This window comes from Hyaena hyaena, unplaced genomic scaffold, assembly GCF_003009895.1.
Source record: "Hyaena hyaena isolate Hyena2069 unplaced genomic scaffold, ASM300989v1 scaffold_386, whole genome shotgun sequence".
NCBI lineage: Eukaryota > Metazoa > Chordata > Mammalia > Carnivora > Hyaenidae > Hyaena > Hyaena hyaena.
In genome coordinates this window covers 1238231-1251427 of record NW_024081020.1, presented here as the reverse complement: position 1 = coordinate 1251427, position 13197 = coordinate 1238231, and the positions used below count along the sequence as shown (strand labels likewise).

The following is a 13197-nucleotide window of genomic DNA, read 5'->3' as shown; positions in this document are numbered from 1 at the left end:
GAGATCATGACCTAAGTGAAAGTTGGACACTTAACCGACTAAGCCACCCAGGCGCCCCAAGATTAGAATTTTCAAAATAATTCCATATTTATAGCTTACATATATTCATTTTTAAATTAATAAACACCATGGGGCACCTGGGTGGTTCAGTTGGTTAAGTGTCCGACTTCAGCTCAGGTCATGATCTCACGGTTCGTGGGTTCGAGCCCCGGGAGCCCCGCGTTGGGCTCTGTGCTGACAGCCAGCTCAGAGCCTGGAGCCTGCTTCAGATTCTGTATCTCCCTCTCTCTCTGACCCTCCCCTGCTCATGCTGCTTTTCTCTCTCTCTCTCTCAGAAAGAAATAAAACATTAAAATTTTTTTTAATAAACACCATTAAATTATAAGTACTGAAAACTTTTTTTTTTTAAAGTAGGCTCTATGCCCAATGCAGGACTCACCCCAAGATCAAAAGTAGTATGCTCTACCAACTGAGCCATCCAGGCGCCCCTGAAAAACTTTTTTTCCCCTGAGAGAGTGCATGCGAGAGAGAAGGAGAGTGCAAGTAGGGGAGGGACAGAGAAAGAGGGTGAGAGAGAATCTGAAGCAGGCTCCACACTGACAGTGCGGAGCTCAAACTCATGAACCATGAAATCATGATCTGAGCAGAGATTAAGAGTCAGACGCTTAACTGACTGAGCCACCCAGGTGCCTCTAAAAAACTAATTTTTTAAAGCTTGGTCAAAGGAGCATTTCACCTAAAACTTCCTGGCTCCTTCAATCCCCCCACTCTCCACCAAAGAAAGGATTAGGTGACCCTCTGTATCCTGCCAGCAATGTATGAGTGACTGGGGACAGTGGGGAATGAAAAGTGACTGCCTAACGGGGATGACAGTTCCTTTTGCGGGGACGAAAATGTTTTGGTACTAGACAGGGTGGTGGTTGCACAACAAGTGAATGTACTAAATGCCAATAAATCGTTCACTTTAAAATTTTAATTTTAGGGGCGCCTGTGGTTCAGTTAAGTGTCCAACTTCCACTCAGGTCATGATCTCACAGCTCAGGAGTTTGAGCCCCAGGTCGGGCTCTGTGCTGACAGCTTGAAGCCTAGAGCCTGCTTAGGATTCTATGTCTCCCTCTCTCTCTTTACGCCTCCCCTGCTGGCGCTCCCTCTCTCCCCCTCAAAAACAAACAATAAAAATAATAATAAAATAAAATGGTTAATTGTGTAAGTTATATGAATCTCACCTTGATTTAAAAAAAAAAAAAAATTGGGGGGAGGTGCCTGGCTGGCTCAGTTGGAAGAGCTTGACTCCTGATCTCAGGGTTGTGAGTTCCAGCCCCATGTTGGGTGTGGAGATTACTTAAACAAATAAAACTTTTAAAAAGTGTTTTTAATGTATTTAAGCAAGATGTGCACCTCTAATTTATACAAAGTCATTACAATGAGAGCACAGAAAATAGGGAAAAATCAGCTTTTACCTGTAATCCAAAAATTCATTTTCCCTTGGGTTTCCATTTCTTAAACGACTAAGCCTCACACTTAGTTATTAAATATCCATTACAAAATGCCTATTCAAGAGGGCGCCTGGTGGCTCAGTCAGTTAAGCATCCGACTTTCCACTCAGGTCATGATCTCAGTTTCTGAGTTTGAGCCCCACATCAAGCTCTATGCTGAAAGCCTGGAGTCTGAAGCCTGCTTCGGATTCTGTGTCTACCCGCCCCCCCCCCCCCCCCCCCCCCCGCTCATGCTCTCTCTCTTTCTCAATACATACGTAAACATTAAAAAATAAATATTTTTTAAATGCCTATTCACAGAACATCAGCCAAACCTAGCACACATTCTTATTAAACTCAGAACCACATCCAGCTGTGACAAGTTAGCAAAAGATGAGCCTTAAAAAAACTTTTTTAAGTTTACTCATGTATTTTGAGAGCGCGAACATGAGCGGGAGAGGAGCAGATAGAGAGAGAGAGAGACTCCCAAGCAGGCTCCACCTGTAAAAAACTATACTAGGTGGGAGTGGGGTAGAGACGGGACAGTTGATATTTACTATTATTCTCATATGTGTTAAACTAAAGGGCAGCCAACCTAACACTACCCATTATAACCTTAAATCATATAATCCTAAGAAATCACTCCCCTCCAAAATACCCCACAATTGTATTTTAAGCTCTGAAGAAGACTATTTCAACCACACGCAGTAGTAAAGCAACTCCCTCCAATCTGTGCCAATCAACCAAACTGATCTGTGTTTTCACTGCCAGAAAGACGACGACTATAATTGGGCAGGAAGCAGATTCTGGCAGCCATAAACATAAAACTCCAGAACACCTGGGAGCACATGGAAACAACCAATCCACTCTCCTATCTTTAAGTGTTTGTTTTTAAGTGGGCTTCGTGCCCAGCATGAAGTCCCATGCGGAGCCTAAACTGAGGATCCTGAGATTGTGACCTGAGCTCAGATCAAGAGTTGGACACTTAACCGAATGAGCCATTCAGATGCCCCTAAGTGTTTTTCTTAAAAAGGATCTGTCTGACTCTCCCTGTAATACAGTAGGTTGAAATCTGACTAGAACTTAATAATTAATGGTATCTTGAAGTTTTTCCTTTCTTAGTAATATATAAAATATTGCATTAAAAACAGAACTACCCTATGACCCAGCAATCACACTACTAGGTATATATCCAAGGGATACATACAGGGGTGCTGTTTCAAAGGGACACATGCACCCCAATGTTTATAGCAGCCCTATCGACAATAGCCAAAATATGGAAAGAGCCCAAATGTCCACTGACAGATAAATGGATAAAGATGTGGTATGCATACACACACACACACACAAAATGGAGTATTAGTCAGCAATCAAAAAGAATGAAATCTTGCCATTTGCAACTGTGGGGATGGAACTAGAGGGTATTATGCTAAGCGAAATTAGTTAGAGAATGACAAATATCACAGGACCTCACTCATATGAGGAATTTAAGATACACAACAGATGAACATAAGGGAAGGGAAGCAAATATAATATAAAGACACGTTGGGGGACAAAACACAAGAGACTCTTAAATTCAGAGAACAAACAGGGTTGCTGGAGGGGTTGTGGGAGGGGGGTGGGCTAAATGGGGAAGGGGCGTTGGGGAGGACACGTGCTGGGATGAGCACTGGGGGTTACACACAGGGGATGGATCACTGGCTTTTACTCTTGAAATCATTACTCCACAATATGCTAACAAACTTGGATATAAATAAATAAACAAAGAAAAGAAAAAGTATAAAAGAAAAAATAAATAAATAATGGTACATCTTACAACTAAGGGCATCTTAGAAGGAAGGCACTACCTTGGATAAGTCTTTGGGCTGAACCAGAACAATAAGCCTCTGTTTTCTCATTTGGAAAATGGGGATAAAACTTTACCTTATAGGACTGTTGTGACTGTTCTATTTAAAATTATTTAATAAATACTAAGTGTTAAACCAGACTGGCACACAATAAGCACTGCCTTCACCTGGCGCTGACAGATCATTCCTTTGTAGCTTTTCTATCAGTGATGACAAGTTTTACCTCCCCATCCACACACTCACCCACTCCCTTATAATTAGTGGCAAATCCATTAGACAGATAAATGTAGCACCATAACCATTTGTAAGAAACTCAATTTCCATTAAAGAACTAAAGCCATGACTTTAACCTCTAACATGCTAACATAACCACACATTGGACAGAAATTAAGTCCGAGCTTTCACATCACCTGGCACTGTAATTTGGGTCAATCAGTTGATACGTTAGCACACCAAAATGATCTAACGCTGAATCAAAACAAATAAAGATGCGTCAATTCTCAGTGACACTAATCTTACAAGTCAACAGTCCTGATGATAATTATTACAGGGACCATATACCAAGGCCAGGCTTTCAGCAGAAATATATCCAATCAGGGATATTACTCTTATTCCTTCCTAATCAAAGAACTCAACACTGAGTGTTATGTAGAAACTAATTTGACAATAAACTATTTGTAAAAAAAAAAAAAAAAAAAAAAAAGAACTCAATCAACTTGCAACCCTAACAGGATTAGTACCCAATTATAAAGAACTCACACAAATCAGTAAGAAAAAGACCAACACTCTATAGAAAAACAGCAAAAGAGGGGTGCCTGTGTGGCTCAGTCAGGTAAGCAGCTGACTTCAGCTCAGGTCATGATCTCGCGGTTCGTGGGTTCGAGCCCCGCATCGGGCTCTGTCCTGACAGCCAGCTCAGAGCCTGGAGCCTGCTTCAGAGTCTGTGTCTCCCTCTCTCTCTGTTCCTCCCCCACTCGTGCTGTCTCTCTCAAAAAATGAATAAACTTAAAAAAAATTTTTTTTAATAAAAAAAACAGCAAAAGACACATCCATAGGAGGAACCCAAGTAGCAAAAAAATGTATATAAAAAAGACACTTAAAACCTCACCAGTTAATTAGAAAAATGCCAACATAAACCACAAAAGGATAGCACCGCAACACTAACAATATAGTGAAGACTGGGTGAAAAGGAACTTGGGTGCCTTGTTAGTGGACATGAACTTGTTTGGAAAGCATCAAAGCAAATGAACATACAAAATAATTCCATTCACAAAATAACTGACAATAACAAACCATACTGCTTATCATCCCCAAGTACGGGTTAAAGTACAAACACGCGCCGGGGGACTCTGAAGGCCTTGAGAGCCGGCCACTCCCATCCCCTTCGAGAGAGACAGCGCTGGAGATGTTGCATTAGCTGGCGGCCCCACTGGCCTGGCATGGCTGGGACCCACTGCGGCGTTCAGACCAGCGTAGGCCAAGGACTGAACACGGCAAGCAACTCCTCGAACAATCTGCCCTGGCTGAGACCTTCTCCAAGCTGTATTCCAGCCTCAGGCACCTGGGTCCCACCATCAACCACGGCACTTTCTGTTCTCCTTCGGGGAGTATCACTCCTACATCCAGTCCGAGGGCTTCTGCCACCTAACCTTCCTCTCCTCTTTATCCTTCACAGCCATTTACCCCTATGAATCACTTGCAAATCTAATCCTAGCTTAGCATATGCTTCTCAAAGGAAACAAATGAACTATCACAGGAAAAACATAAATCAACTTCAAATTAGTGGAGGGAGTGGAAGAATTAGCCTTTAGCTGCACCTGACGCAAATACAGCCTAATATTAAGTATTAACCACAGTGGTGGGTACGTGTATTACTCTCTGTTCTATCTAAAGGTTTATTTTTTTTAATAATTCTATTATAATTCTATCGTATTTTATGGTAATACTCAAATATATTCAAATTATGCATAATAACTATCCAGTCACTTCCATTTTTTAAAATCTTACCTGTTACTTCCAGTTCTAAAATTATAAACACGTATTACTGTTCCCAATTGTCATACCCAGTAACAAGACTTTAAAACATCTAAAATAACTCAAGTTTGAAGTCTGACCTCATATGGCCTCCAATCTACCTTGCAATACTTTCAATGGTTAGGTATTGAAAGACAGACAAATGTAATTCACTTTCTCTCTCCAGTCCTTATTTTCCTTATCTAGGACAAAGGAAGGCTAGATTAGAATTTTCACTCTCATTACTTTGAGGGAGGGAAAATCTAGAAACTTGAAAATTATGTCTAGTGTGCAATTTTTATTAAGATACACATCTTCAAAAATTTTGCCTAATTTGGAAACATAGGAGTTTTAGGGCTTACTGTTAACATCTCATTTATTTTTTTTTGATGTTTTTGTTAAATTTATTTCTGAAAGAGAAAGAGAGACAGCGTGAGCAGGGGAGGATAAGAAAGAGAGGGAGACACAGAATCCGAAACAGGCTTCAGGCTCTGAGCTAGCTATCAGCACAGAGCCCGACGCGGGGCTCGAACCCACAAACCGTGAGATCATGACCCGAGCTGAAGTCGGACGCTTTACCGACTGAGCCACCCAGGCGCCCCAACATCTCATTTAAATGACATTTTAATGTCATTCTAAAATATGTATTTCTTTCAAACATTTTAGGAGAACACTTTTTGCTGCCTTAAATCAACTTCAAAATATTCCATTTTTAAAATTCAACAAAGGAAACCTCAAGATATTAGATAGGATGCATTTTTTAAAAATGCTTATTATCTTTGAGAGAGACAGAAAGCGAGTGGGGGAGGAACAGAGAGAATGGAGACACAGAATCTGAAGCAGCTCCAGGCTCTGAGCTGTCAGCACAGAGCTCGATATGGGCCTCAATCTCACAATCTCTTAGGGAGATCATGACCTAAGCCAAAGTCGGACACTTAACCGACTGAGCCACCCAGGTGCCCCAAGATGTACTAATAAAACGTTCAAAACGCAAAACAGAGGGGCACCTGGGTGGCTCAGTCAGTGAAGCATCCGACTTCGGCTCAGGTCATGGTCTCACGGTTCATGGGTTCGAGCCCCACGTCAGGCTCTGTGCTGACAGCTCAGAGCCTGGAGCCTGCTTCAGATTCTGTGTCCCTCTCTCGCTCTGCTCCTTCCCTGCTCATTCTCTGTCTCTCTCACTCTCTCAAGGATAAATATACATTAAAACACACACACACACACACACACACACACACACCAAAAAAACCACAAAACAGAATAAACTGTTACACTGCAACTCTTACCCTACTTTCCACAACTGCTCTTTAAAGCTGCAGGAAGAATTAACTCAGTCCAAATTACTAAGTCAGCGTTCAATGCCCAATCCCTACCTTATTCAGACTTTTACTATACTGGTACAGAGACTCCTCTCCCAGAAAGTGATTTAAAGTTCTGTTTTAAATAGAAATACAAACTGGGCTGCCCGGGTGGCTCAGTCGGTTGAGCGTCCGACTTCAGATCAGGTCATGATCTCAAGGTTCATGGGTTCAAGCCCTGCCTTGGGCTCTGTGCTGACAGCTAGCTCAGAGCCTGGAGCCTGTTTCGGATTCTGTGTCTCCCTCTCTCTGACCCTTCCCTGCTCACGCTCTCTTTCTCTCTCTCTCAGAAATAAATAAAAAATTTTAAAAAAAATTTTTTTTAAATAGAAATACAAACTTGGGGTGCCTGGGTTAGTTAGTAGCTCAGTCGGTTGAGCGTCCAACTTCAGCTCAGTTCATGATCTCGCAGTTTGTGGGTTCGAGCCCCACGTCAGGCTCTGTGCTGTCAGCCTAGAGCCTGCTTCAGGTTCTGTGGCTCTCTCTCTGCTCCTTCTCTTAGCGCACGCTCTCTCTCTCCCAAAAAAAAAAAACTATTGAAAAATAGTAATTTAAAAATAAATAAATAGAAATACAAACATAACACACACACCTTAACAAAAAAAACACTGTTTTCCATCAGAGGAGGTGACAAACAGAAGCCTATTTCTTTTTACATCGCACACGGAACCTGAAGAAGGACTCCAAACAAAGTGAGGGCTGACCCATAAACTCATTACAACAACCTGTATTGTAAAGAGGAAAGAAGAAGAAGACAACCTGGGGGAAAATGCAGTAACTTGGATAGAACTTTGATATTTCATCTCCAAAGACTTCAGACTTTTTCAACTAAACTGCCCCACAAAACCCTATAATACCAAGGAAGATGGCTTTCTAAACATAAGCCTAAATGTCTTCAGTACAAATTAACACTGATTCTAAAACAACTAAGTTCTGGTCGGCTTCAACCAGCTAATCTCTGAGTGACAGTCATCACCCGAGGAAGAGGGACCATGGTGAAAGAGCCCCCCTAATTCTCAATGACAAGAGCCTCAAAGTTTAGAGTGAACACTAATGTGCACCCCCCTGGCCCAGGGACGGATTCAAGGTGCCTTTATTTAGTACAATGTAGAAACTTAATCTGAATTACCTATGCTCTCTGGTCCTCAGTATTCTTTTCTGCTCTGTAAATGTTTTGGACTCCTTCTCTATCTTTATATACCTAAACTGTAGCAAATACATGTGTCTTAAAAACAATCATCTTCAAGTATCTCAGTGCATGACTTGCATTCAAATCAATGGCTTCATTATAACCCAGTCTTCCCTCCAAGTAAAGCCAGCGACACAAGGGCCACTAGCTGGCAACCTAAGTTACATGAACGATAATTAAAATAGCAATCGCAGACATTTACTTAGCATTCACTGTGCGTCAGGCACTGGGCTAGGAATTTCGCGTGTGTAAATTAATTCCTTCTCTTGAGGAAGAAGCTTCTATTACCTATCTTACAGATGAAGGCAAAGTGAAGTAACCTGGGATGCCTGGGCGGCTCAGTCAGTTGAGCGACCAACTCCTGCTTTCAGCTCAGGTCATGATCTCATGATTCCTGAGTTCCAGCCCCGAGATGGGCTCCACACTCACGATGTACAGCCTGTTTAGGGTTCTCTCTCCCCATCTCTGTCCCTCCACCACTTGCATGCACCCACACACACTTTCTCTCTCAAAATGAATAAATAAGCTTAAAAAAAAGTGAAAGAACTTGCCCAGGGTCAATACAGAGCTGGAAAGAGGCAGTGCCAGGACCCAAACCCAGGTCTGACAAGTCTCCCAGCCCACGCTCTACTCTACGATGCTTCTGAAAGAAACACGAAATTACAAGGACTAAAACTGACATAATCGTAGACTATTAGGGATGCAGAGAACCCCTGATTCACGACTGAGGAAACTGAGGTTCCTGGCGATAATGACCAGCTCCACTTTTTACCACCTGCTTAGTCACGGAGATAGGGCATTCAATCTCCTGACAGCTCGATTTAGGTGTCTCCCACAACCCTACTTAACAAAGCTGATCTCACAGGATCTATCACTAACTACCCTAACCTCTCACTTGGGGGAACGCTGCCTCAAAGTATGTTTAAATCACCAAATAATCACCGTAACCTGTGAATTTTAGAATATCTATAAAATTTATTTTTACAATGAAACCAAAGCACAGAAAATGTGTTCAAAAGGAACACAGAACCAGCCTTAAAAAAAACAACAAAAAAAAAACAGGTCGAGAGTTCCTGTTCAGTAAATCTATTCCCCATTAAAGCATAACGCATTTTACTAACAGAAATCAACTCTTAAGTGACAAGCTGAGCCAATGACAACCCAAAATTTCAAATCTGACGAAACTGGATTCCATGTTCAAATATAGGTTGCTTTTTTAAAGGACTATTTTCTCCAAAAGATTGGCCATTAACAGCTTCTTCTTTAAGGGTCTTAATTTTAGTACAGTGAACTGTGGTTACCACAGTCCACAACCAACACAGGATGAAAGTGGACATAAAAACACACGCTTCAGAAAACAAAGAACTTGAGTCAACCTTAAAATCCTGTCCCTGTGTGTCTCTAGCTAGAGCACCAAGCAGGGGTAGAAATATACAGACTAACCGACTCCTTCCTTTGCATGCTTACCGGTAAGATCAGGGAAAACATTCACATCTTTATATAGAAAAACACTACTCATTTGAAATTAAATTATGCTTCACAAGTACGTACAAGAAATAACTTACCAGAAGTAGGACAGAATAAGCATTCCTCCTTACTCTATTCTACGATTACCAAATTCTAAGGCCCCAATGACAACATACACTGCGGCATGGGGTATGGAAAGAATCTGGACACCATACGCGGGAACAAAGCCAGGCTAAGTTAAAGATGGAGAACCACAGTCTGGTTCTTGTTTTCAAAACGAATTGATAAAATGTTTCCTATCATTGTAAACATAGATGGTATTTTAATTGCCAAGTTATGCCACAGTCCACTAATCTAGTCTGGGTCTCAATTTGATTATGAGAACCTAATCAGTGTTTTAGCACTACAGAGCTCAGTCCGTTTCACTCACTATTCTGTAAGGGATGACAGAAACAGGTCTTCTTTGGGCTATACAGGGAACATCAGATGTTCTCAGCTTCAACCATTTGCTTTTAAAGCAAAATAGGCTCAACCTGGGATAATTTGGGTCAATAAAAGCCGACTTAAAAAAATTAAAATCAACTTCTACTGACAGTGGACTCTAACTCACCAATTAAAAAAAAAAAAAAGAAAAAAGAAAAAAGAGCTCTCTGAGGAGTTTCACATTCACTTGTTCAAATTTTGGTTAAAAAAAAAAAATGCATTCCAAACTCAGGCAAGGAGAAAGGACACAGCACTAACAATCCCAGTCTCCATCCCATAGTACTCCTAGCTTGCACGCATGGAAAGAACCTTTCAATCTAAGGACCTAATAAACATGGGTGGGGGGGGGGGAGGAAACAAATCTGGCGCGCCACTTCTGTTCCAAAATGGAAGTCTCCTATTCCCTTAGATCTTAAGTTCCATATAAGAACACACCAAAAACAATCACTAAGAAGCAATAAGGTCCCACAATTTTCAGCCACATCTATGAATGTGTCCCACTGCTCAGACTGGCAAAAGAGGGCTTAAAATTATTTCATACCAGTTAGATTCCTTTCCAGATTAAAACACAAAATAGGAAATCTGTAAATGTTAATACCAAAACCCAATCAAGTGGCAGGCAGACCGTGCAGAACATTTAGCATGTTTTACTTTTTAGAACGGCAGGCCTCTGGCAAATGCACACTGGTACCTACCCCATGGAAAACTACAAGGACAGCTCAAGATATGATCCCACCACATTTGCGGTTTCAAAGAAGAGAACAAACCCAAAGTCAGGCTCGCTACTGACATCAGCATTTAGAAGAACGTCAGAAATCTAATTCCTGGTGTTGCCATTTCCTTAGTCACATCCAACATGTTTAAGTAAAGCTTTCAAAACCAACAAAACCAAAACGTGCTAAAAATCGACTGACTTACTAAAACTAAAAGATCCGCGCAAGTCGACTTTTTTTAAATACGTGTGAGAAACTTGGTGACCACCTTTGCTTCCCGTTCTGTGTATTAAAACAAAGATGGACTTGACCTACAAAATGAAGATGGGGTCAACTGTAACCAACAAACAGGATGCCTCCCCTGGTGGCCAACCTAGGAACGGAGAAGGCGTGCACATGAGAGAGAAAGCCTGGTCTCCCCGTTCTGTCACTCCTGTAAATGAGAAGTCACTACCAAAAAAGGAAGATGTGGGGGAAGGGGAACCGATCAAAAAGACCAACAGGAATTAAAAAGGGATACAAACCTGGGTGTTAGACTACAGAAACGTAAGAGATTTAAATCAACTGACTAAAACTGAGAAAGCAAATATGGGCAAGGTCATTTATTCCCAGAGTGCCCAAAAGCTCACTCGGGGACCCTGTGTATTTTCACTTCAAAGAACACCCAGAGTTTAGTACCTTGATCAACAGCTCCAGAGCAATCTCCTTTCCCAAGGACTAGATTCTCACAATTTCTGCAGTCTTGTTTCCAAGGAAAGGCGGTTATGCATTTATTTTCTCAAATAAACGAGCGGTGTAACCTACATAGATCCCCTCCAGCTCTAAAGCCCTCCAACCAGAAAGCCTGTTAACTCCACTTCTGCAAGATTCTCTGTCGAATTTTATTTCCTAAAACCCAAGTCCTTTCAAACATCTTCTATGCCAACAATCTTTAAAGAACAGTCTCGTGGAGAGCCGGGCTAGACTCTTCGCACTAAAATCTGACGAATTCCTTTGTCTGATTAGATTTTTTTCTGGTACCACTTTAAATTCGCTTCCACGCACAACAGCAGCAAGGAAAGTAAATGTTCCATTCTAGGGTGGAGGGACCTCTCGGGTGGAAACCGCTCGTTGGGCTAACGCTTCCCAGGGTCCTATTCTTTCACAGCCCCTTCCTCCCAGAAAAACACCACAAAACAAAAAAGGAAACACACGGACATTTACAAATAGGTCCTAAAACCGAACCGCCACGAGCGAGCCTCTTCCCCAGGCAGGCGCCCTCTGGGAAGCTCACACTTCTTAACTGATTTGGGGGGGCCGTTTCTCTACTGCCCCTCGGGCTGGAAGGGGAGGCAGGGGCACGCAGAAGCCCGGGGGCCGGCGGGAGGAGGCAAAGGCAAGTGCCGCGACGTCCGGGAGGGCGCAGACCGGCCGGAGGACCGTCCCGAGCCCGGGGCGCTCGCAGCACGCTAACTCTCCGGCGCCGCCGCCCCTACCCCCGGCCGAGGGGCAGGCGGCCCGGACCCCGGGCGCGCGGGGGGCGCCGCGGGCCAGGGGGCAGCGACCCGGCCGGGGGGCGACCCGAGCCTCCCCGGGGCGCGCTCGCGGACCACGCGCGGGCGTGTGCTCTCCTCCCCGTTCTCGCCCTGCTGTTCTCCCCGCGGACAGCAGGGCGAACACACACAAAAAGAAAGTTGTCCGGGGGCCCCCGCCCCCTCGGGTCGCGGGGCCCGGGGGCGCTACTCACCGGGGTCGAAGTCGGGCACCACCGCCTGGTACTGGGGTCCGACCCGCATGCCGCCGCCACCTGCGGGGAAGCAGAGCACGGCGGTCAGCGCGGGCGGGCGGGCGCGGGGGCGGCGCGGGGCGGCTGCCACCTACCGTGTTCCTCGTCGCTGGACGAGCCCGAGCTGCCTTCCTCCCAGGAGTTGCTGCTGCTGTTACCATTGGGCGCCGCCGCCGCCAAACTTTTATTCTGCCCATTATTGGGGGCGGCGGCGGCCGAGGCGGCGGCCGAGGCGGAGGCGGCGGCGGCGGCGGCGGCCGAGGCGGAGGCGGTGGCCGAGGCGGCGGCGGCGGAGGCGGCCGAGGCGGCGGCGGCCGAGGCGGCCGCGCTGGCCGCGTTGTTCCTCCCTCTCCGCTTCCCTGAGACCTCGGGGCCCTTCTCCACCATGGCCGGCATCGGCGGGGGCCGGGGCCCGGCGAAAGTGGCGGGGCCCCGCGGCTCCTGAGGAGGGGGCGCCGGGCCGGGGGGGGGGAGGTGGGGGAGGAGCGCGGAAGGGCGCGGGGCCGGGCGGGCGCGGCGGGAACCCGCGGGCGCGAGTCGGAGCCGGGGGAGGCCGGCCGGGCGGAGCGCGGTGCGGCTTCAAGCCCCCAGCGCCGAGGCGAGCGCAACTTTCGCTCTCATCGCCGCCCGCACTTCACTGGCACTAACTACTCCGGGAGCCGCGAGCGGGGGGGGGGGGGGGGGGGGGGGGGGGGGGGGGGGGGGGGGGGGGGCGTTGGGGGGAAAGCCGCGCGCAGCCCGACCCGACGTGAGCCGGCTCCTCCCCCCCCGCGCGCTCCCATTGGCTTCTGTGGGATTCGGACGGCGAGCGGCAGCGCGGTTGGCTCGGCGCGCCCGTCTGTCCAAGGGACGGGGGCGGGAGCTCGGGGAGGGGGAGGCTCCCGGCT

General features: G+C 45.6%; 1 protein-coding gene across 2 annotated transcripts in view; it reads right to left on the bottom strand.

The window, feature by feature from the left end:
• RCOR1 (REST corepressor 1) overlaps window positions 1–12942 on the bottom strand; it is a 119509-nt gene extending 106567 nt beyond the window's left edge. For both annotated transcript variants that reach the window (XM_039251195.1, XM_039251196.1), the window contains exons 1-2: window positions 12406–12942; window positions 12272–12331 (exon numbers count right to left, since the gene is read on the bottom strand). In XM_039251195.1, coding sequence (XP_039107126.1) covers window positions 12272–12331; window positions 12406–12706 — 361 coding nt within the window. In that variant the 5' untranslated portion in view covers window positions 12707–12942. The remainder of the gene's footprint in view (window positions 1–12271; window positions 12332–12405) is intronic.
• Between the last annotated feature and the right edge of the window lie 255 nt (window positions 12943–13197).